General features: G+C 34.8%; 3 protein-coding genes across 3 annotated transcripts; 2 read left to right on the top strand and 1 right to left on the bottom strand.

Annotated features, from left to right (window-relative positions):
• Positions 1–4,119: 4,119 nt before the first annotated feature.
• Positions 4,120–6,598, top strand: LOC145107909 (O-fucosyltransferase 36-like). Its single transcript, XM_079044868.1, has 3 exons — positions 4,120–5,833; positions 5,926–6,175; positions 6,285–6,598. The coding sequence occupies exons 1-3, from the start codon at positions 4,581–4,583 to the stop codon at positions 6,459–6,461; spliced, it is 1,680 nt and encodes a 559-aa protein (XP_078900994.1). The 5' UTR covers positions 4,120–4,580; the 3' UTR covers positions 6,462–6,598.
• A 1,444-nt stretch (positions 6,599–8,042) lies between these two features.
• On the top strand, positions 8,043–11,195 carry LOC145107908 (26S proteasome regulatory subunit 7 homolog A-like). The gene is made up of 10 exons (XM_079044867.1): positions 8,043–8,241; positions 9,126–9,207; positions 9,293–9,384; positions 9,482–9,559; positions 9,636–9,697; positions 9,805–9,949; positions 10,038–10,256; positions 10,335–10,516; positions 10,588–10,763; positions 10,839–11,195. The coding sequence occupies exons 1-10, from the start codon at positions 8,155–8,157 to the stop codon at positions 10,994–10,996; spliced, it is 1,281 nt and encodes a 426-aa protein (XP_078900993.1). The 5' UTR covers positions 8,043–8,154; the 3' UTR covers positions 10,997–11,195.
• Positions 11,196–13,175: 1,980 nt separating this feature from the next.
• On the bottom strand, positions 13,176–17,665 carry LOC145107907 (protein STRUBBELIG-RECEPTOR FAMILY 7-like). The gene is made up of 14 exons (XM_079044866.1): positions 17,061–17,665; positions 16,568–16,700; positions 16,403–16,474; positions 16,246–16,311; positions 16,088–16,159; positions 15,935–16,006; positions 15,774–15,845; positions 15,633–15,698; positions 15,483–15,545; positions 15,097–15,407; positions 14,449–15,010; positions 13,897–14,166; positions 13,634–13,790; positions 13,176–13,523 (listed from the first exon to the last, which is right to left on the bottom strand). The coding sequence occupies exons 1-14, from the start codon at positions 17,140–17,142 to the stop codon at positions 13,383–13,385; spliced, it is 2,139 nt and encodes a 712-aa protein (XP_078900992.1). The 5' UTR covers positions 17,143–17,665; the 3' UTR covers positions 13,176–13,382.
• Between the last annotated feature and the right edge of the window lie 6,598 nt (positions 17,666–24,263).

Below are 24,263 nucleotides of genomic sequence, written 5' to 3'. Positions count from 1 at the left end.
CGGTGTGCTTGCCTAGTCGAGTTTGATTCGTTTGGGGTGCTCGAAACCCTAATGGGGCTTGTAAGCCTAACGGGCCCAATGAAGCCTAATGGGCTTAGTGAAAACCCTAATGGGTCTAATGGACCCTAATTGACCTAAGGAAAACCCTAATGGGCTTAAGGATCTAGCTAATGGGCCTATTTGGCTAATATGGGTTGGAAACCCTAATTAGGGTTTAGAAAACCCTAAAGCCATAAAACCATAATTTGGGATTATCGGAACCGCATGAGAATTGTCTAATGAACATAAATTAATAATTAATAATCATTGCAAATTAACCTAAGGTTATGTGGGACTAAATGGATTAAGTCCTTAATGGGTTAAGTAGGAAGCTTAACCCTAATCATCATTTTATGAGAAACCCTAATTTCACTTGGGTTTTATTGTTGGGCCTTTCGATTGGGCCTTGATTGGATTATTAATGGGCCATCCAAGATCGAGCAAATGGACTAGAATAATTAATGGGCTTTGAGGTAAGGCCCATATGAGGAGTTGGGCCTAATTTGGAAAATTGGGCCATAGATGGGCCACAATTTGGGCCTTAATGATTATATGATGTTGGGCCTTAGAATAAGACCATATATAGGTTTGGGCCCAATTTGGAAAATTGGGCCATATGTTGGGCTTTGACTCATAGTTGAATTTTGGGCCTATGGATTGGGCCTTGGGCTTGCATAAAGCCAAGCTTGGGGTAATGTAGTAATTATCCAAAGTATGTACTCATAGTTATGTAGTGGAACCCAATTATTAATTGGGTGATGTTTGTTATTGACAGTTCGAGAATTTGTCATCCAGCAGCTGGGGTTGAGTCTGCGGGACTTCAACAGTGTGAGGTGAGTTACCTTCCAGTAGCAGTGGGTCTACGGCCACAATGTCGTCCCACCAGTAGGAGTTGTATGTTGGATGATTGTCTTTGTGATATCATCTAGGTTCGTTACTACCTGATATGTTATGTGCTGGCATGATATGTTATATGTGATAGTAGTAGAGTTCGGTTGTTAGGACCGAAGGGTAGGTCGGACACCCCAGATATGTCTGACAGTATGTTATGATATGTTTATATGCTGGCATGATATGTTATATGTGATAGTGGTAGTAGGAGGGGAATAGTCCCCAAGTTCGGTTGTTAGGACCGAAGGGTAGTTCGGACACCCCAGATATGTCTGATAGTATGTTTATGTTATGATATATGTGATAGTAGCAGTAAGGGGTGGAATAGTCCCCGAGGTTCGGTTGTTAGGACCGACGGGTAGGTCAGCACCCCAGAATGGCTTGACACGGGTAGGTCAGCACCCTAGAATGGCTTGACACGGTTAGGTCGGCACCCCAGAATGGCCGGGCCGGGTAGGTCGGGCACCCCAGAATTGTCTGGCAGTATGCATTGTATGTGATTGTATGGTATGTGGTATGATGGGGGAACTCACTAAGCTTTGTGCTTACGGTTGACAGTTTTGGTTTCAGGTACTCGTTTTCAAAGGAAAGGAGCCGGCTTGATCGCAGCGCATCACACTATGTTTTCCGCACATGAGATCTTTGGGATTACACTCTGATATGGTTTTATGATAATATGTTTTGATTATTGACACTTTAGTATTGACACGAGATACTATTATGAATGTTTTTATACTGATGGTTTTATGTAATAACTCATTTAAAAATGAAATTTTTGGCCTTGAATTTTGGGATGTTACACCAACGTACTTCCCTGTTAAGTCACTTTTCCCATTAAGTGCTTAATACTCTAATACAAAGGCTATAATTACAGATCCAAGTCCTCCTTAATGTCTTGATCCATAAAGTCGATCACTTGGTGGCTTGCAACCCACCAAATGAGCCCAACATTGAATAATAGCAACTAACTCCATAGAAATGGCTGGATCTCATGCATGGTTACATAAAGGCCTTAAAGGTTGAAACTTTATTGCTAAAGGAAGGCTTTGAGCTCCAAGGGTGGCAACCCTAAGCTCAAAAACGAAGTTGCATGATAAAGATCCAACCTTTGGACCTAAAAAGGTCCAAATCTCCATAATCCTAGATCTAAGCTTCTAAGAGGAAAGTTAGGAGCTTTATACCTCCTTTGAGTGCCAAAAGATGAACTAGCCCCAGATCCTTGAGCTCAAGATACTCAAGTTCTTCTTCTTCAACTCTTCTTCCAAGCCTTTCTTCACCAAAAATGAGCTCAAAAGGTCAAACACACACAACAATGGAGTATGAAGGCAAATTAGGGTTTTCTGAGGGTAAGAGGCTGGTAAGGAGGCCAGGGGGGCTATAATGGGGTATTTATATGTCTTAAACCCTAAAAATTAGTTGGCATCTGCTCACGTACGCTGCGCCTACGTGTGCGCGTCCCCACATCCTTGGCGCCTCTACGCCCCACGTACACTGAGGCTACGCCCAGCGTACGTCTTATGGGCAGCCCAAGTTCTCGGCCCACTTGTTTAAGGTTCAATCCTAAAATCCACTTGTCCCATTATTAGTCCAATTAACAATTATTAATTACTTAAATTAAATAATACCTCGAGAGACGGATGTTACAAGTTAATACCCTTTTGTAGGAACTTTACTAACTTTTACACATATTTACAAAAATGCCACCATGTTTTTGTAGAATTTTACATTTTCCAACATTAAATCTCAACCTTTAAATTTCTAGGATTAGTGGTTCTGATTTGTCCTCGTGGTCCTCACCGAATTTTTGAGTCCTCACCCGAACCTATATATATATATATATATATATATATATATATATATATATATATATATATATATATATATATATATATAAGGAACGTAAATGCAATATTTAATTAAACATTTTTTCGTATATAAATACGATTTTTCTGCATGAATACGTATAATATGAAAAAGAAAATACTTAGGGTGCGTTTGGTTGGCAGGAAAGGAATGTAATTCGAGGGAAAAGGATTTCAATTCCCTCGAATTCATGCGTTTGGTTGGACTTAGAGGAGAGAAAATGATTCCTAAATGAAATAAACTTTCCACCATATGGTGGAAAATGAATTCCCTCCAAAGTTGGATGGAAAACATTCATTCTCATCAATGAAAGTGACAGATTACAAAAATATCCCTTGTACTTATCAAAAAACCCACCACCGCCGCCACCATCACCACCACCGCCACCACCACCACCACCACTGCTGCCCTACCAACCACCGACCACCACCACCACCACCGCTACCACCACAACCACTATCATCGTCGTCGTCGCCGCCACCGACCACCACAACCACCGCCATGACCACCATCGTCGCCGCCACTACTATACTGTTTTTATAATTTTTATAATTTATCTTTACATATAAGTTAGAAAACAAGGTAAAATTAAGCAAAATAGGCAAAAAGGGTAATTATGTCATTTTACATGAATTCCAATTCTATTTCCTGCGAACTAAACAGAATCTGAAATTAATTCCAATTTCATTTCCTGCCAACCAAACAACATATGGTATTGGATTTAAATTCCTGACAGATTCATTTTTCAATTTCAATTTCAATTCCTTCAACAACATTTTGCGAACCAAACAACACCTTAGGGTACACGAATAAAAAAAATTATAAACTTTAGGGTAAAATCGTAAAAAAAACTATAAAATTAAGGGTTTTTTTTATGCGAAGTTAATATAATAGTAACCTGGAAACCTGTTATCTCCAGTAAAATGATAAAACCGAACATTTTTTGGAAAATATGAGGTTAAAAACGGACATAAAATTCAACTTTGGATAAAACCGATAAAAATCTAAAAACTTAAGAGTTTTTATGACATAGCGAAAGATTATATATATATATATATATATATATATATATATATATATATATATATATATATATATAAATAAAAAAAATACGTGAACATAATCTAGAGTTTATTACCGTGCTAAGTTATTTTCCGTAATAAAAACCCTAAATTTACATAAATTATAAAGCTGACATAAATTGGTATCAATATTTTGTTCTAATTAACCCCAAATCCAGTAGAAAAATACAAAAGTATATAAACAAATACGCCATATTTATACCAAGCACAATTGCCATCGGATTCCAACTTTTAAAAAATTCAAACCAAACCATAAGCGCAGTCGGTAATCTACTACAATTTTGTTCACGCAAAATGATAACTGGATTCCAATTCTTTTTGAAATATTTTAATTCCGCCCGTAATTCGCTAACGGAAAACCCAAGAATCTAAGGCGGTCGCCGCCTCGCCGGAGACGCTTGCTTGCCCTGGCTACCGGCCCTGTATATGGAATAAAATTATAGATTTTGTATTTATTTTTTATTTTTTTGAAGATGCTACGAATACGATAGCAACGGTTTGGTTGGTTGGATGGCAGAGAAGAAATTACCTAATAAATTTCTTGATTTACACCCTTTCTAGCAATGATGATGCGTAACAACTCAACCGGATCTCACACTATTAACCACCTTCCACCTCCCTCCTCCTCCTTCGTCGGCTACCCACCACCACTGTGACACTACTCACTAATCAGTCTCAGCAGCTTCTTCACTCGTTACAGCAATAATGGATAGAGAATCTTCCGACGACGAAGAAGATCGCCGTCATTTAATTCATCAAAATGACATAGTTCCTAAATCTCCACGCCCTTCCACCTTCCAGATCGACGAAGACGATCACCACCAGTTCAAGAGCCCCCGTCATTCCTCTCAATCTAACAATGTTCGCAATTTAATCTTCAATAAAAGGTACATCTTCGCTATCACTCTCCCTCTCCTCATCATCTTCATTTATTTCACCGCCGATTTCAAATCCCTATTCCGCACAAATCCCTCTTCCGATTCTTTCCAAAATGGTGCGGTTGCTTCTAATTTGATGCGTGAGTCCGAATTACGAGCTTTATACTTGTTAAAACAGCAGCAATCAGGCCTAATTGATTTATGGAACCGTACTTCAATGCCTAATTTGAACTCCACTTCCTCGAACTCAATCCAAGATCTTAGATCTGCTCTTATTGATCAAATTTCATTGAATAAGAAAATTCAGCAAGCGTTATTGTCGTCTCATCAGTTTGGGAATTGGTTAGATTCCAATGACCATAATGTTACAGACCCTACTCTTTCCGGTTTAACTGCTTGCCGGAAAGTCGACCAGAGATTATCAGAAAGAAGAACAATCGAGTGGAAGCCCAAACAAGATAAGTATCTGTTCGCCATTTGCACATCAGGCCAAATGTCCAACCACTTGATTTGCTTAGAGAAACACATGTTCTTCGCTGCTGTTCTCAACCGTATCTTAATCATCCCCAGTTCCAAAGTCGATTACGAGTTTAACAGAGTGCTAGACATCGATCACATCAACAAATGCTTAGGAAGAGAAGTTGTAATCACATTCGAAGAGTTTTCCGAACGCAAGAAAAACCATATGCACATAGACAAAGTCCTCTGTTACTTCTCATCACCCCAACCTTGTTACGTTGATGATGAGCATGTAAAGAAGCTGAAAGCCATAGGCGTCTCCATGAGCGAGCTTAAAACAGTATGGACTGAGGATGTAAAGAAGCCAACAGACAGAACTAAACAAGAAGTAATCGAAAAGTTCTCCACCAATGATGATGTTCTTGCCATTGGAGATGTGTTCTTTGCTGATGTGGAGAAAGAGTGGGTGATGCAGCCAGGTGGCCCTATTGCTCATATATGTCAGACATTAATCGAACCAAGCAGAGTAATCTTGTTAACTGCTCAACGATTCATCCAAACATTTTTAGGAGAAAAATTCATTGCCCTTCACTTCAGGCGACATGGGTTCTTGAAGTTTTGGTAAGCACTATTTCAAAACTCAAAATATATTCATATTAATTATTGGTTTGCATAAATGTTGTATAACAGTAACACTATAACTGTCTTTTCAGCAATGCGAAGAATCCAAGCTGTTTTTTCCCAATTCCTCAAGCTGCTGAATGTATTACACGACTTGTTGAAAGAGCCAATATACCAGTAATTTATTTATCTACAGATGCTGCAGAGAGTGAAACTGGTTTATTGCAATCACTTGTTACATTAAATGGGAAAACTGTGCCACTTATTACACGTCCACCTCGTAATTCAGCTGAAAAATGGGATGCTTTATTGTATAGAAAAAAACTTGATGGAGATCCTCAGGTTAGTTTATGTTTATCAACCCTTTTCTCTTTATACCATATATCTACTTCTACTTATAATATAAAATAATGATTAATTACATATGGGGTGAAATATTTGATGTTTTCAGGTGGAGGCGATGCTTGATAAGACTATTTCTGCATTGTCTGGTGTGTTTATTGGAGCACCAGGGTCAACATTTACAGAGGATATTATTCGGTTAAGAAGAGGGTGGGGGACAGCTTCTGTATGTGATGAGTATTTGTGTGAGGGTGAATTGCCAAATTTTATTGCAGGAGATGAATGAAGGGTATTTTAGTAAAAGTTACTTATATTGTAAGATATGATGAGGATAGTGTTAGATTTAGAAAACTTGTTATTTGGTGTACACTTGTTCATTTTTTGATTCAATTTGGAGCTTGGTTGAGTGTTTTTGTGGTGCAACCTGGTTTGGCTTTAAATCAAGTTCAAGAATCTAGAGCTTTTTAAATTTGGGCTAAATAAAAGAAATAGCAATGTACTTTCTTTTTCTTTTTTCTTATTATAGTGTTGTACTTTCATTTTTCTTTTTTATAGCATTTTCATTTTCAACTTCTATGTCATGGAATTGGTAGTATTTTTTATATTTGAATGTGTTTTATAAATTTTATTTTAACATATTACATGTGGAAATCCTATGTGGACGATGGCATGTCATTAAAATTTAAAACATGTTAACTTGTGTCATTTTGTTGTAGTTTAGAGCAACATGTTTTTAATGGCTATAATGGCTATATTTCCCAAAGTACAATGACCTAAATAAAATAATTTGAAAGTATAATGAAAGTACAATGATATAATAAGGAAAAAACAAAGTATATTGCTATTTCTTGCATTTAGTACTTTCATTTTGCTGAAAAAAACTGTAGGGACGTATGTCTTAAGGTGGATAAAAGGCGGTGTTTGTTACTCTTCAATAACATTATTTACATTTTTCTCCAATATCAAACAAATCTTTATGAATCTAAACCAACATATCTAAGGATTTAATTGGAAATTCATCACTTTTTTTTTTCATTCTTATTGACTCAAGAAGACAGGAAAAAAATTAAGACATACAATTTTATTGTCATTTCTTTCCACTCAAGAACATGTAAGTGAAAATTGCTTATTTTTTTCTCCTAAAGTCCAAACTGCATATGCAATGTATTTTTCGGAATAACACACAACATTTTAGGGGGTGTTTTGGATTTAGTTTATATGGTATCAAAATGAAATTCAGAAAGAAAAAAAAATGTTTAAATTAGTTTAAGCGGTAACAGAACACAATAAGTTGATAAGTAAAATAAATGATAAATTTGTATGTTTGTCGCTTGGTAATGAAAAAGAAAAACAATGCTACAACTCATATGACTTTTTGGGGTTAAAACAGTGGTAAAATATAATGTGGTTTCCACCTATAATACTAATAGGCATTTTCAAATAAGTGAACTAACCTATTAAAAATGTTTATTTAAGTCAATACATTAAAACCATTAAAAAAAAAACTTATTAGCGGTAGCAATTCATAATTCATAATCATAACATGCTAATAAACATTTCTTACAAATGATTTTGATTTATAAGCAGTAACAAACTCCAATGCAATCTCAAAGATATTAGAAATCTAGACTCAAATGAATCTTTTCCAAAAGCACATTACACTCACCATTTTAATTTATATGAAAAAAAACAAGAGTTCTTGAATTTATATGAAATAATAGCTACATTTGTTTTAGGATGGATGGAGTACTTAATTCACATTAGAAACAGGAGTTGAGGGATCAGAATGAGAAATAACAAAATTCAAGGGGGTATACATGTAACGTTTCTAATTATAAATAAGAATACACAATGCCCAAACTTCAAATCAAGTCCCTCTCTGTCTCTGAGTTTATTTGTTTCTCAAGACAAGTATTTGTTCCACCTGAGATTGGAAAAACAGACACTCTTTCCGGCGAGAAGCGAGAAGAAAAAAAGGGATGCCGACTGACATAGAAGATGAGATCAAGGACGAGAAGAACCCTCGACCTCTTGATGAAGACGACATCGCTCTGCTCAAAACTTATGTGAGTAAAATCTCATTTCTGTAAAATTTGACCTAGTTGCTCTTCGATGCTATTTATGCAGTTCCTCAATAGTTTTATTACTTATCTAGCAATACTATTTCACGAAATTCTGCTGTTATAGATTCAGGGATTTAGAACTTCTTTACCCAAATGCTCAAAGTAGATAATCTTTAATTTTCACTGTATCCAAATCATTGTTGATGGGACGAAGAGTTAGTTCTTTGTTTTTTTTTCACTGTATCCAAATCTTTAATTTTCACTGTATCCAAATCGCTTATCTGACATTAGTGTTAGCAATTGGATGAACATAAGTTCTAGTTAAGGCTGCCTTTGTTTTTAACCCGTTTTCATGTGGATAGCAGCACGGCTTTTGTAATATTTTTGTTGCAAATTGTTGCATAAATTATAGATTTTGTTTTAATTCTGTAAGAATTAAGCTAAAGGGTAAACAGAATGAACATTTTGTTTGTGTTGAGACACCTTGTGGTTTGATTTTGGCTTCGGTTGTTGGGATTTGGGATTCATGTACCATTATCCAAAGTGTATTCAAATTAGTTTGACATTGATTTTCTGACTAGAATTTAAGGGCATAATGGTTGTGGCTTGTGTATATTATATTAAAAACTCCTGATCTAATGGTTCTTGGTGCATTGTGGTCTCCCTATTGTGTTAAATACTTTTTGAAGTATTTAAAACATAAAAACAAAGCCTTTGCAATGACTTTCATACAAGTAGGCTCCTTTTAAAGCCTACAGGAGTACAGGGGTAGTTTGTTCACTAGAGCTCAATAGCATGCATGCACTTTTCCCCATGGATTTCATTTATTTGTTGATTAAAAATATCCAAGGATACTTAACTGACTTCAATGAGGAATGTAAATGCAGGGACTCGGGCCTTATTCCAATAGCATCAAGAAAGCAGAGAAGGATGTGAAAGAAATGTCCAAAAGGATCAATGATCTATGTGGTATGTTTATTATAACTCATTTCTGATACTACTGATCATTATATCAGATTTAGCCTGAATTGTACATCTCTTTTAACTTTGGTAGGTATTAAGGAGTCTGACACTGGTTTAGCTGCACCTAGCCAATGGGATCTTGTTTCTGATAAACAAATGATGCAAGAGGAACAACCTCTTCAGGTTCACCTACTATAACAATCATTAAAAAAAAGTTTACATTTTCTTAATTTCTCTTTTCACTTAATAACAATAACCCTTATTGTCTTGTTGCAACCAGGTAGCAAGATGCACAAAGATTATCAACCCCAACACTGAAGATGCCAAATACGTTATAAATGTCAAACAAATCGCAAAGGTGTGTACTTTATACAACTTCTTAAAGAAATATTACAAACAGAAATTACAAACATTATGTTTCTATAAATCTGCAGTTTGTTGTTGGATTGGGAGACAAAGTTTCACCCACTGATATTGAAGAAGGCATGCGTGTTGGGTAACAAATACCAGATTCAGATTCAATATTCATCCAATTTCTCTTCTTCACCACAATTTCTTATTCTTTTTTCATATTTTGACTTTGATCTCTATTTTCTCTTGCAGTGTTGACCGAAACAAATACCAGATTCAGATTCCCTTACCTCCCAAGATTGACCCCAGTGTAACAATGATGACAGTGGAAGAAAAGCCAGATGTCACATACAATGATGTTGGTGGATGTAAAGAACAAATTGAGAAAATGAGAGAGGTATGTTTATAACTGTTTATAGTACATTCCCATTATAAATATTAAATACAAATCAAAAAATTTTACTTTAATAATTTATGATTTGTAGGTTGTTGAGTTACCCATGCTCCACCCTGAGAAATTTGTAAAACTTGGAATTGACCCTCCAAAAGGTGTCCTCTGCTATGGCCCACCTGGAACTGGAAAAACACTTTTGGCAAGAGCAGTTGCTAATAGAACTGATGCGTGTTTTATTCGTGTAATTGGAAGTGAACTTGTTCAAAAGTATGTTGGTGAAGGTGCTCGCATGGTTCGCGAATTATTTCAGGTTTACATTTATGGTCCCTGTACTTTTTAAATTTGTTACCAAACACACCTTTTTTTAATAACTCTTGTGATTTGACAGATGGCAAGATCCAAAAAGGCTTGCATTGTTTTCTTTGATGAAGTGGATGCAATTGGTGGTGCTAGATTTGATGATGGGGCAGGTGGGGACAATGAAGTTCAAAGAACCATGCTTGAAATTGTGAATCAGCTTGATGGATTTGATGCTCGTGGTAACATCAAAGTTCTCATGGCTACAAATAGGTATATAGTCGATATTTACAGTTTACACCCTGTAACTTTGTTGTTGCTCATATTTGGTTGAATACTTTCAGACCTGACACATTGGACCCTGCACTTTTGCGACCTGGGAGACTGGATAGGAAAGTGGAGTTTGGGCTTCCGGATATGGAAAGTAGGACACAGATTTTTAAGATTCATACACGGACTATGAACTGTGAAAGGGATGTTCGGTTTGAGCTTTTGGCTCGTCTTTGCCCGAATTCTACAGGTATGTGTTTTTTTTTTCTTTTGGGGGTGATTTGTGTTAATTAGTTAAAGTTGAGGGATTGGTTTTGTGATTTAGGTGCTGATATAAGGAGTGTGTGTACTGAGGCTGGAATGTATGCAATTAGAGCAAGAAGGAAGACGGTGACTGAGAAGGATTTTCTTGATGCGGTTAATAAAGTGATCAAGGGGTATCAGAAGTTTAGTGCCACACCCAAGTACATGGTGTACAACTGATTTGGCTGCTGGAAAGTGGAAACCAAAGACATGGACATGAACTTGTTATATGTTTTTTAAGGTTGTTGAGATGTTGGATTGTCTCTTGTGTTTTTCATATTGCCTATGTTGTGGTTATTTGAACATTTTTTTGAGGCAAGATGGGAGCAAACAAACTACAAACTGTTGATTAATGTTATATTTGTGTTTGCTTGGTGAATTTTGTCTTGATAGATAATCATATGCCCCTTTGATTGCTTGAAATCTAAATGGCTATTTTTTTACTTGATTAAAGATAAATAAAGTTTAACAAAGTCCCAAGGCTTGAAGAAATAATCCTCAAAAATCACGATCTTTACTCCACCATCATCTCTTAAACAATGTCAAAAATCAAATGGTAAATTGGTAAGCTATCAAAGTATTACTACAGCACCGTTTATTTAAGATTTCTAGTTCTTATTTGGATCATATCAGGAAGATTTTAGTGAATGGACACAATCAAATTGCCTATCGAGTGGTGATTTTTTCTGGTTGTTTAGGAAAACGTTTGATTTTCATGGATTTTATGTTCTTTGGTTACAAGGAGGGCAGTGAAGAAGAGGAAGGGGGGGGGGGGGGGGGGGGGGGAGTTAAGGGTCTCCCTAATGTGGCTAAAGGGCGTGTGTATTTGATTTAGTTAGAAAAAGGAGAAATTAGAAACTATTATATTTGTATACGTTAATGTTTGACGTCTATAGATATTTTAATCTTTGATTACGTAGGAGGCAAGGAAGATGCGGTGGAGAAGACGAAGTGAGATGACAAAGGAGTCTGGTTAATTTTGACTAATGAGATTGGTGTATCCATAAGCTTTTTTTAGCATAAAAAATGAAATTATTTCATTAATAATTATTATATACTAAAAATTTTGTTTCACTGCAATCCAATAATTTTATCATTTTGTTAAGTCTTGTTTTAGTCTTGCCAAACATTATTATTGTAATTTCTGACACATAATACATCTAGAAAACATCAAATTGCCATTTGGTGGTCAGTTTGAAGATCGTGGAAGAAATTCTTGACAACATCAAATCGACAGTTGGTGGCCACTTGAAGTGGTCATGATTTGGGTTTTGTGAAATAAACCAGAATCGTCACCACTTGAAGTGGCGATTTTTGACCGAATGGCGGCCTGGAATGAAGGCAGGTGGCCATTTTCTCCTAATGTCTTTTCTTTAAAAGACGGAGTTTAGTTATTTTAGGTCTAGTTCTTTTTCTCTCATATACAATTTTTGATGATTTTCTTGCCTTTGATCATCATTTGTGCACTTTGTAAGTGTTGTAATCCTATATGATTGTGTAATATACATGATGTCATCTCTTCGGTTGTAGAACCACGTTAAATCTATTGTCTCGTTATTGTTTATTTCCATATTGTTTGTTTGTGTTTGTTGGACATTGTTATCTTAATATTTTTGCATCCTATTTGTTTTGTTTGGTTATTGGGTAAAACATTAAACAGCCACCTTACCTTGCTTACCCTTCTTCCTTATTTGCGTACTAGATGAAGTTTTTTCTTGGTTATCGATCTTCTACTGTCAAAAGGTTTTCGTCTGTTGGATTAAAGTGAAACTGCGTGATGTCAAATAAAGAGAGGTACGTGTGTGATAGGTTACCTGTTGGTAACCGGTTTCCCCATCAATTAACAAGGAATATGTAAAGTTAGGTTTATTTTGGAAAAAAAAAATCTGGCCTAAACCAGAAAAAAAAAAATACAAAATGTAGGGTCTTTTATGAATTTAACCTTATCTGATTTGGTCTTTTATGAGTTTATGTTGACCACTCCCGAAGAAGGAGATGAACAAGGTAAATAAAGTAACCAAACCCTAACGCATATCAAAATCAATAACAGGGTTTTTGATTGTGTTCGATTTGGATTTTGGATACCCAAAAACATGAAAGTCATTCTTTATTGTGTTACAATAGTGAGCTTTTCGTAGACAAAACATTGCAACTAAACAAGAACAAAGCAATCGCTGGTAAAATAATATAATTCAAAGAAAACCATTGAACTCATAGAACGTAGAAGGTTATATAGCCTTATACCCGACACTTGGATTAAGAATAACATCCAAAAAGATTTCTATATTGCACACTGCTGATGTGAATATCCATCCAACATAACCACAGGGTTCAGAAACAAACAAACAAACAACTCAAATTTACCGATGAAGTTAACTTGGTGGTATATAAACAATTCGTTTCACTATTTTACAAAGAATCCCATAAAATCCAACAACACAATATAATTAAAAGAAACCGACACAGTAGACAAAAGAGATACAACAACAAAGACAAATGAGCAAACTCCATTTCCCCAAGAATTGTCCTCCATAATTAAATCTCAATCTCATTTGCACAACTTCAATTAACCCTCAAACTCCTGAGCATCCTGGCTATTATCAGATCGATCATTACCAACAGTCCTCTTGCTCATGTTTGCCCTCTGAACAAGTCGAACCAACGCCTGAACCACTTCAGACATTGGTGGCCTAAACTCCGGCTCAGGCTGTCACATCAATCCACAATCAAACACCATCAGTCTAAATCTATATAATGCCTCATGTCTTAAACTTGACATAAAAGTTACAAATATTTATAAAAAAAAAAAAAAATTACCTGTACACATAAAGCAATCACATCTGCAAACCTAGAGAGGGATTTAACCGGATACAATCCTTTGAGTGAAGGATCAACCATCTTTGCAAGAGCATCAATGTCATGTAGCTGAGGTGTCGCCCATCGCACCAAAGACTGTTCAGATCTTGTCCTTGAACTGTGCAAATCAAATACCATTATATATAATTATACACACAAAAAAAAAAAAAAAAAAAAAAGAATAAGTCTATCATCATTATTATTATTATTATTGATAAGTTTACCTATCAAATGGTTTTCTTCCAGTGAGCAGTTCCAACATGGTGACACCAAAACCATAGACATCACTTTTGATCGTGTACTGACCAGACATGGAAACCTCTGGTGCACTGTATCCAGAACCACCATTGTTGTCCAATTCCTGGTCTGCATTTGGAACAAGGCTTGCTAAACCACAGTCTGAGAGGTGAGGATTGAGCTCTGAGTCCAGTAAAATGTTGCCTGATTTTATATTTTTATGAACAACGGATGGCGAGCATACTTCATGTAGATATCTGCAGAAAATCATGTCAGTGTTGAGTTTTGTTGTCAAAGTTCCATTCACATTGGGTTGAGAGATATGCCAATGTGATTGTAACAATTTGTTATATAGTGAATATTTCTATCTGGATGCCCATGGTTTTTCTCCGGTTTTGGAGTTTTCCATGTATATTCTTGTGTTCAAGTTTTCTATTATTTTTTATTAGGCGGGTTGTTGGGGATCTTTAAGACCATTTTCCCAACAGTCAGAAAGGCATTAGTAAAATTTTCATACTAAACGAGGAATAAAAACTTACTCCAATGCTCGTGCTGCCCCTAAAGCAATCTTCACACGGCTATTCCATGTTAACGGTTTGCTGTATTCATCTGAGAGGTGCAGAAAATCATACAAAGAACCATTTTTAAGAAACTCATATACTAGAAGATGCTGTCCATGTTCAGTGCAATACCCAACAAGCTCTGTTACATTTGGATGGCGTAACCTTGATACATCTGAAACTATATCAATAAAATCTTCCGATAAACGACCAGGTAAAGCAGATGAATTTATCTTCTTCACAGCAAGAACCTTTCCATCTTCAAACTGAGCACGAAATACACGTCCAGTAGACCCCTCTCCCACAAGGTTATCAGCACTAAAGCTATCCGTAGCTATTTGAAGATCTGCTATTGAATAGGATGTTGCATTCGTTGGAGCTATGCTTACTTTTTTAGGAACCACGGGTTTTGCCGTTGCAGTGTAATCATCATCATCAAATGATTTGTGGCGTTCCATTGGTGGTGGTTTTAGGTTTATGGTTGATGGGATTTCGAATGCTTTTGTGTTGGCTGTTGAGGAAGCTTGAACAGACTTCAGTTCTAAAATGGCATAAAAAAACTATCAGAAGATGATAGAGTGTAGAAAGTGTTAGTTAAAACTTTGGAGAGTGTTGTCTGTGGTGTACCTTGAACTCCTTGTGGCTGTACAAGAGGAGCAAAAGGCTGGTTTTCGGTTTTTTCAATGTCAGTACGTGACTTTCGGGATCTTTTCTTTACCAAAAAGAATGCAATAACTCCACCAACAACCAGAATGGAAATCACAATTCCGGCTATGGCTCCACCACTGACACCGGATTTCTTCCCGCCATTACCGGAGTTGCCTGTAGACGGGTTTCCGTTTCCACTCGGTTGGCGATTCCGATTCCCACTTCCAGATGCAGGTGAACCAGGTGGAGGTGGGGGTGCATTCCCTGAGTTCCATGAGTTTCCATCTTTTCTGTTATACAAGTTATAAAATTAACATTCGAATTCGATTTTATTACAGAAATGCCATTCATGATCAGATGCTTACTGTAGATTTATGTTTTTCAAACGACTAGGAACCCAACCGGAGAATTTGTTATTTGCAACATTTCTGATTAAAAAAAAAAAAAAAAAGTCAAATTAATGTTCTACAAAAACCAGATTATGATATTAATAGAGGATAATATTCATTACTCACAGGTTCTTAAGAGGAAGATCAGCAAGAACATCAATTGTTCCTGTAAACTGGTTGTTTTGCAAATACCTGAATCAAAATAAGATGATGAGGATATAATAAATTTCATAACAAAATCCAACATGAAAAACTGTTTAATCTTACATATCGTTTGCACTAGATAAAGAGCTGAAGCTCTGCGGAAGATTACCCGTAAGAGTATTGAAAGATAAATCCCTGAAGCATAACAAATTGTTAAAGTCTTTAGATAAATAATAGTCATGAAAATATAAAAAAGGATCGAGCTTGGGATCTTGAAGCTTTACAGTGTAGATAAAGATGGAAGATTTCCAAACATGTCGGTCAATTCACCATTAAGTTGATTGTGAGCAGCATTTCTGGTTAAAAATAAGAATGAAAATATTATTAATATATCCATAACCATATAAGAGGGAAAAAGATATAGATTTCCCACTAACAAGTATTTTAGAGGCTTCATTAATGATATAGAATATGGAAGGCTGCCACTGAAACCACATCCAGCAATATTTCTGCATTACAAGATGGGAACCATGAGGATTGAAACAAAAGTTAAAGATGAAATTTTGAAAGGGTAAAAATGTAAATAAGAGCATACAATCTCTGCAAATTTGGAGGAAGGTTATAAGGTATCTGGTTGCCAAGATTATTGTTGCTTATATCACTGCAATCCCACATAAAAACACAATATATCAGATTTTTCTAAAAAAAAATCATTAACATTGATTTTTTTTTTAAAATGAAATGGCACTTACAAGCTGTTTAATGATGTTAAACTTGTAAGCTGGTATCCAATTCCTCCAGATAGCCCGAGACCTGATAAGTTTCTGAAAAAGAAAAGCTCAAAAAAGGTTAAAAGATTTGCAAAACAAAATATATAAAAAAAAATATGAAGATTTGGGGATTGAAATTTAGCATACATTTCTGTGACTCTTGAACCTGAACAGGTAACACCTTTCCAATGATCTCCACAAGGATCGCCGCCATTTGCGGTCCATTTGGTCAACTGTCCTGGAGAATTTAAACTCTGATACATAACCCTCAGAGCAGAAGCTGCAATTAATAAAGTCAACCATAAGATAAAATTAGAACATGAACAATGATATCATACATCCATATAGCAAAGTGGCAATAAAGCATCATAAATGATAAAGCTTTAAAAAATATTCTCTTTTTAGCAATCACACATCTGCAAACACTGCGATGGTGATCTAGAAATCTTGAACTACTTAATCAAATACCTTATAAAGAAATACCATTTGATTAAAAATGCCTGATGATGTTGCAATTAATCAAACACTTTGGTACAATGTCTTGAAAACAATCAAAACCAATATATACCCAGAGTCGAAATATACAAAAAAGTAAAGTTTAACTGGAGTTGGGTAGGAAAAATGAACAAAATATACAAACCGTCATTTGGATCTGTGTCGCCATTAATGGAGCTCGAACCCAAAACAAGAAAGATGAACAACAATGGTATTGACACCCTCATCTCATCTGTGTTTTTGTCTCCCGTCAGAAAAAACCAAACTTTTCGCAGCTTCAAGAAGGCTTGATTTATCCTTTTCCCCCTTTCTTTTTTCTGGTATTCTTGTGAATGATTTAAAAAAAAAGGAAGTAATGAAGAAAAAAGATGGGATACTAATTTTCTAGTAAAAGATTATGGTACCCATTCTTCATTCTTGGGAAAAGCTGGCAGGCACGATCTTTTCTACGCCTTCAAGAATCCAAAGCCATTGAAATATACTCTACTTTTTATTGATCTAGATACGGTATATAATATATATTATACATAATTACATACTTTCATTCTATCTATAATCTATTATTACTGTCACCCACCAGAAGCAGTATTAATATATCAATAAATAAACTCCAAATTACTGACACAATGAAAATAGGAATGGAATCTTGAGAATTGAATGAATAAGAAATTATTTGGGTTCCCAATATCTTGAACGTAAATAAAGATTTTGAAGGTGAATTTGATTTTAAGAAAAAGAAATTTTGGGTGAGTTTGATTGGTTGGTGAAGTGGTTTTGAGGGGTTTAATTATAATTTATTTATGTAGTCGGAAAATTTACAAGTTACTCGTACAACCCAGGGTGAGTTTGGTCACGGGAATCCTGTAAAGAAAATGGTGTTTTGTTTGACTGTGACAGGTGGGAAAGGACGAATCTGCCCTTGCCCTTTTCTTCTTTTCCTATTGAAAGTTTGACAATCCCTAGCCCTACACCGACAGTTGCTGCACTTTTTTTTGTTAGATACCAAACAAAGTAACAAATCGCATTCCATTGCTTTCTTTAGAGTTCAAAAAATTACTTTACAGTTGATAAGGAAATGTCATACGTGAAGATGAAATAATATGACGTTTTGTTTTACTTTATAACTTTTTATTATTATTCAAGTTTTATTTTTTATTATTATATATATATATATTAAAGTTGTGAAGAAAAAGAACAGTAAACCTGAGACATTTTTACCAGTTTTGGTCCCTTAAATTACATTTTCGGTTCCTCCATTTTTGTTTGTGTGTCACTTTGTATATATTAAGGAAATGAAAGTTATGAACAATACCTGACCAGGGTACTGTTCCTCGGGTTACCGTAGACTGTTTATTGGGTTAACCGCTTCACCACCTCTATAGTCTATAATGCCTCATTCTCACCAATCTATATCACCGCCTACTGCTTGCCTTCTCCATCCATTCTTACACAAAAAACATATGACTTTACGATCTCCGGCGCTCCCCTACCGCTCATCGCTTTCAATCAAATCGGCGCCACCGTTAAATTGGCGCCACCGTTAAACGAAATCACGTCGGCCGATGAGGACGACGATTGATCGGATTCCGATATTCACTCTGAGTCAGATTCGTATTCGGACTCGGGGGTATCGACTGTATTCTTCAGCCGATGAAAGCGATCACGACGACGAGATGCGGCAGTGACAATCGACCGATGAGGTCGACGCCTGCTACCCCTTCTCTGTATTTCACTTTGTTTTAATTTCGTTCTATTTCGACTTTTAATTAGGGCTTACTGAATATTTGCTTGCTAATTGCAGACCCTTCGAAGATCGATTAAGATGTGTTCTTTTTTCTCATAATCTTCCTTTGCTCTCTATAATCTTGGTTTTTTTTGGTTTCTATGCCTTAGGTTAGTTCTGATTTTCACTGCTCAGTCGTTCGATGTTCGAATTGGGATTGGAAAGAGCAGTTCTGGAAGAAATAATCAAAGTAGTTTCGTCGATTTCTTTCTTCGGCATGCTCAACTTTCTTTTGATTTCTCTGTGTTCGTATGGAATTGTTTCCACAGAAAAAAGAAAAACGATGGGCTGACAGATTGAGAGAGATGACAGAATCAATCAAGGGTGGTTTAGAGTTTGATGTGAGTTTGATGAAACAGAGGGTCGGCATATGAAAGAAGGTTGCAAATTGAAGCATCTGATCGTTTAATTTGACAATGCTTGACCTTTTTATTGCCAGGTTTGGGATTTTTCTGTCCTAATTTGTAATAATCTAATTTTGTCTAACTGTACATTTTACAATTTTCCTTCATCCTTATTGCTTTCTTCTATGTTTCTTTTCACTTTCACCCTTCAAATGCTTTTTACCCAGGTTATTGTCACAACACAAATCCTCTCCTATGTTTCGTCATGTATACTTTGTATTTGCTGTTTTGGCTTTTCAGATTGATGATCTATAAAAGATCAGAAAGGTGCTTTGTTGCAATATGTATGTTTTAATTTATGTCAACAAGCTTTTGGTAACAATATTCAGTTTCAGTTTATTATGACATTGCATAAGATGAACCGAATCGTTCATATTTTATCTACCGTAAGGTGAAAGAATATCATGATGAAAAGACTTGGATCACAAACGAAATTATTCACAATCCTGCTATTAATAAGGTATTATTATGATTGATTTCTATATGATCTGTATCTTTATTTTAATCTACGGTGTGAAATTTTCTTTAAACTAGATTTCTGTAATGCTAGAGATAAGAAGCAATTGTTGGAGATTAAGCTGATACTTTTGGAAAGGGGAATATTTAGATAGGTCAAAACTTTGAATAATCCTCTTTTTTATCATATGGTTCATTTTACTTACTTTAGCTTTTCATATTCGTTACATTAGTTTATTTTTTAAATTAATTTGATGTTGTTTGGTTTATAGATGATGTGCTCTTCTCCTTGCAACACATGCTCTCTATTTGACACCTACTGTGTTCATCCTTTTATGTTTATCTACTCAACTTTAAATCCTTACCCTGCAGTTAAAAATTCAAAAACAGAAGGTAATCACTCTCTGCCACGCACTGACGGACCCTCTTTCTTTATCTATGTACACGCCAGTACCACTATTTTCCTTTGTATGTTGATAGAGAGATGAATTTAGGGTTTAACTTTAGATTTGATCAAAGCTATAGTTAGATTTTGGCTTAATTTTTTTTGGACTTCCATTTCCTCCTGTATCACACTTCATAGTAAAAGGTGAGTTTTCTCATTAATGTCTTAATTTTTTATCTTTTATTTTTATTAGAAGTCATCTTTAAGTTGTTTTGTTGATTCAAGAGATCTAAAGAGTTTCACAAAGAAGATGTGCAGAAAGAGGCGGGCATAAATGGAAGCTTTTCCTAGGTATTATTAAAAATATGTTAAGCTATAACATTGTTATTAAAAATAATTAAATAAATATATGAGTATTTATAATCTAGGATGCAGTATAAGAGTCAAACAATGACCTCTTGCAATTTTGGTGTCTATTTTCAATTTCTGTAACAATTTGATCCTTATATCTTCACCAGGAAGAAAAACTACATAAAGTACAATTTTCAGTAAATTACACAAATGGTCCTTGTGGTAAATTGAAATTCCTACTTTAAGTCGAAGTTTCAAGATTTTGGCACCATCAATCGTCATACTTTCAATTTGTTCCATTCAATTTATTTGTATATGTTTGTTGTACCACAAATAAAGCAATTCATCACTAGAATTGGAGTTCTATTATTTGTACATATTGTTGAATGTTTGATTATATATGATTATTTTTATTTGGTATGAGACCTACAATAAGGCCTTTTTCTAATTTCTTTTGTTTTAACTCATATATTACCATAATGCAGTTGAAGTTAAACAACCTGGAGAACATATAAATGAACCGACTAATTGAACCAAAAAATAAGGCAGGAGCAAACTTGCCCGACAACACCCACAAACCTCTATGGGAAAAAAGAGTGTTGTGCGTATGAAACTGTTGTATTTGAAAAGATAGCCCTACGAAAGTGAAGCGATCATCATATGAAAAAGATAAGTTTACCCTTTTAGCAAAATTATGAGAAACAGTTGTAGTCAGAGCTCGAAGATGAAAAGTTCTTACTATGGACTCTCAATTTGAGGTAAATCAAGCAACAGTCCTTTTGTGTTCTTATTCTTTACATATAGAGCAATCTCAAGCAACGGTCTTTTTTCTTTCTTTTTCTAATTTCTTTCATAATTTTCATTTTTTCCATACATTGTATTCTTATTTTTTAACATTTTATGGATTTAACAAGTAAAACCGAAATAATTGGCTGATGTGAAATGGTTTTTCTTTTTAGTGAGACAAAATAGCAACATAATTTCATTGAAATGTTTATTATACCATCCTACTTTCAGTTTTTTGTATTGCAATCGTCTTAATAAGAAAAGAAATATTAAAATACAATGCTATAATTGGACAGAATTTTCATAGCCATTGCTTTATTTAATATTCGAGAGGTAATACTTTACTTTTTTTTAACAGGGTGTTGCTGCCGCACTTGCTATTTACTTTGCAACACAAAGGGGTCATTATATTATAACATACTACAATATATTTGTGTATTTGTAAATGGACGAAACGTAGACAATAGCAACATACTTTACTGTAGCTACCAATTAGAAGAATGTACTATACTTCCACACAAAAGCGACACCTTCCGACCCCCGCGTTAGCTACCAATTAGAAGAATGTACTATACTTCCACACAAAAGCGACACCTTCGGACCCCCGCAACGCGGGGGTCACCTTTCTAGTTATTATTATTATTATTATTATTATTATTATTTTGTAACTATTATATAAAATTGGCTGTATTGGTTTTAGTAAATATATAATTTTACATTTAAGTTAATTTTTTACATTTAATAAGCATTGTATTGAATTATGTATCATATCATAAGTTATAACTTTTACAGAGAAATTGTTATATTTGATACCATTTTTTAATTAATTTGAAAGTACTTCGTCAACCCAAAAAAGTTCAATGTCTTTAAATAAAATTGTTAATGAGATGATGGAATACCAAAGAGTTTGGTAATGAATGATTCTCTTAAATGAGAAGTTATGTGTACAAACATCTTAGGATACATGGGTTTTAAAAAAAATGATTTTTTTCACGATTTGCTATTAAAATGCCATGTTAGGTTCATTAGTTTGACAGTATAATACATGTTATCGTTTATTTAGCATCTATGTGGTTGTGAGTAACTTGGTATGTAATTGGTAACTTATATATTGTGCTTCCTCTTCCAAACATGTATATTTTTTGGCATTGATATCGATTTAACAAGGAAAATTAAGGTGATGTCTTCATTCTATAACTCAAATACAAAGGCGCAACATGAATATCCTTGTGATTGTTTGTACATTCCCGATTGATGACACCTTGGACGTAGGAAGAAGGTTTAGGGCATACACTAGTTGAATATGCTTTGGTGCTCTAATTTTCATTGGAAATATATTTTATGTCTAAGTAACTTTTCCAAAAGTTTTACATTAACAGGTGTTGCATCTGATTTCAGGTTTCCTATTTATGCAATGTTTTTTTAGTTACGTTTACGTGATAGTTTTAGATTTTCTGTAGGGATGACAATGTTACAGGTTTGGGACGTGTATTGTTGATCTCAATCTCATACCAGATTATAAAACCATGTCCTAAACTTAGTCTCGTCCCATCGGGTTTGCAAAGTATACACGCAAACATCGAGCTTCCACTCTAGTTTTATCCCTACCTCTATAAACTATAAAGACCAATGTAGTTTAATGTGGCACTACCAATTAGCCTATATGAGTAAAATTGGATTAACATAGTTGAACAAATGGGGTCTAAACGAGGACAAAGAAAATAAAAAATAAAATTTTGTGAATATTACATCTTCGTCAAGCATAAAATGTAAAGTTCGACATTGGAAAACACACTACCAATGTATTATTGATTATATACATTTGGATTTGTAGGGGCTTCCCCAAAATAAATCATTTTGTGTTAGTTTTTTTTTTTAAACGGCAAACTAAACTACTCATAAATGCTATTTATGTCTCCTAACGAGATTTGAACCTATAACCTCTCATTTGAAAGAGTCACTCGTTACCGCTATACCAAATGTCATTTGATAAATATATGTTGTGGTGTTAGTTACATGTTGAAAATTATTGATAATTTCCTGCAAAAGGTTCGGTGTTATTTTCTAGAACACAAATCTTACGTTTTTCGGTAAAGGCTATAATGGCATGGAAATTTACTCCAAAGAGTTTAAAGTTTATTGAAAATTTAATGGTATTCGACACTACATTTTTCCTCGTACGACTCAAAAAAAAAAGTAAGACTTTGGTTGATGTTTGGTCTAGTTCACCCCATAAGCTACTTGATTTCTCCCTAATGATCAAATTTAGGTGGAGCATACTATTGATCAGGAAAATACAAAAAATCAAGACAATTCTCACATCTTGGAAAACCCTATCATGTCATCTTCCCATTTTCGTTCTATTGGAACTTATAGGTGGGAGGGCTATTAGACCTCCTAGAACATTTAAAATAATGGATTATTTGTAGTTTTAAATTCGAAAAATATATATTAACATATCATATAAATAATTACCTGCGAAATATTATCATTGCCAGAATGTCAGGCTATAAATTGTATTAGAACTTGCAGTTATCACACTTAGTCATCAATTATTATAAATTACCACAAAAGGACAAGCAAAAAAACAAGACCATAAAATTAGTCTTTAAATTGTTTTGTATCACACTCACACCATAAAAAATAGATTCGGCTAATCACCCACGAGTATCATTGAAAACCAGCAAATATATAAATGTTTTATCCCCAACTAAATAGGTCATGGTGCACTTGACATATGTTGTTTATTGCCTAACACCCAATCCCTGTTGACACATAGAACATGCAAGTTTCTTAAAATATAAATTTGCACCTAACCACTAACCCTTGCCCTTAATTTTAATCGAAGATGAAGGATTTTAATCATATATTAATGGGTGCAATGATATTGTTTTATTTTGCAGGTATACCAAACAACTGGCAAATAGTCTAGAAAAATGTTTGGAAGGTTGATGGTCAAAATACAATGATGCCACATTGGCGACATCTATCCTGGAACTAGTCTTATTCTTTGGACAACTATTAAATCGCTCTTAAAATAATATATATGCACATAACACATATACGTAATAGATAAACATATTCGGATTAATAACTTTAAATTTTTTCCACCGTCAAATAGATCCAAATTTATATAAAAGGGGTTGAATATTTGCATGTTACATGTTTCGGTTAGGCTAATTT

Source organism: Lactuca virosa, chromosome 4 (assembly GCF_052849685.1).
Source record: "Lactuca virosa cultivar CGN04683 chromosome 4, Lactuca_virosa_CGN04683_v6, whole genome shotgun sequence".
Taxonomy (NCBI): Eukaryota; Viridiplantae; Streptophyta; class Magnoliopsida; order Asterales; family Asteraceae; genus Lactuca; species Lactuca virosa.
The sequence above is the reverse complement of the archived record's forward strand: the minus strand, read 5'-3'. Positions and strand labels throughout refer to the sequence as shown.

Coding starts and splice junctions, on each gene's coding strand:
- LOC145107908 (XM_079044867.1), top strand. CDS start 8,155: ATGCCGACTGACATAGAAGATGAGATCAAGGACGAGAAGAACCCTCGA. Junction 8,242..9,125: donor TCGCTCTGCTCAAAACTTAT/GTGAGTAAAATC, acceptor ATGTAAATGCAG/GGACTCGGGCCTTATTCCAA. Junction 9,208..9,292: donor AAGGATCAATGATCTATGTG/GTATGTTTATTA, acceptor TAACTTTGGTAG/GTATTAAGGAGTCTGACACT.
- LOC145107909 (XM_079044868.1), top strand. CDS start 4,581: ATGGATAGAGAATCTTCCGACGACGAAGAAGATCGCCGTCATTTAATT. Junction 5,834..5,925: donor CATGGGTTCTTGAAGTTTTG/GTAAGCACTATT, acceptor CTGTCTTTTCAG/CAATGCGAAGAATCCAAGCT. Junction 6,176..6,284: donor AACTTGATGGAGATCCTCAG/GTTAGTTTATGT, acceptor TGATGTTTTCAG/GTGGAGGCGATGCTTGATAA.
- LOC145107907 (XM_079044866.1), bottom strand. CDS start 17,142: ATGAGGGTGTCAATACCATTGTTGTTCATCTTTCTTGTTTTGGGTTCG. Junction 16,701..17,060: donor CGACACAGATCCAAATGACG/GTTTGTATATTT, acceptor TATTAATTGCAG/CTTCTGCTCTGAGGGTTATG. Junction 14,167..14,448: donor GGGGCAGCACGAGCATTGGA/GTAAGTTTTTAT, acceptor GATTTTCTGCAG/ATATCTACATGAAGTATGCT.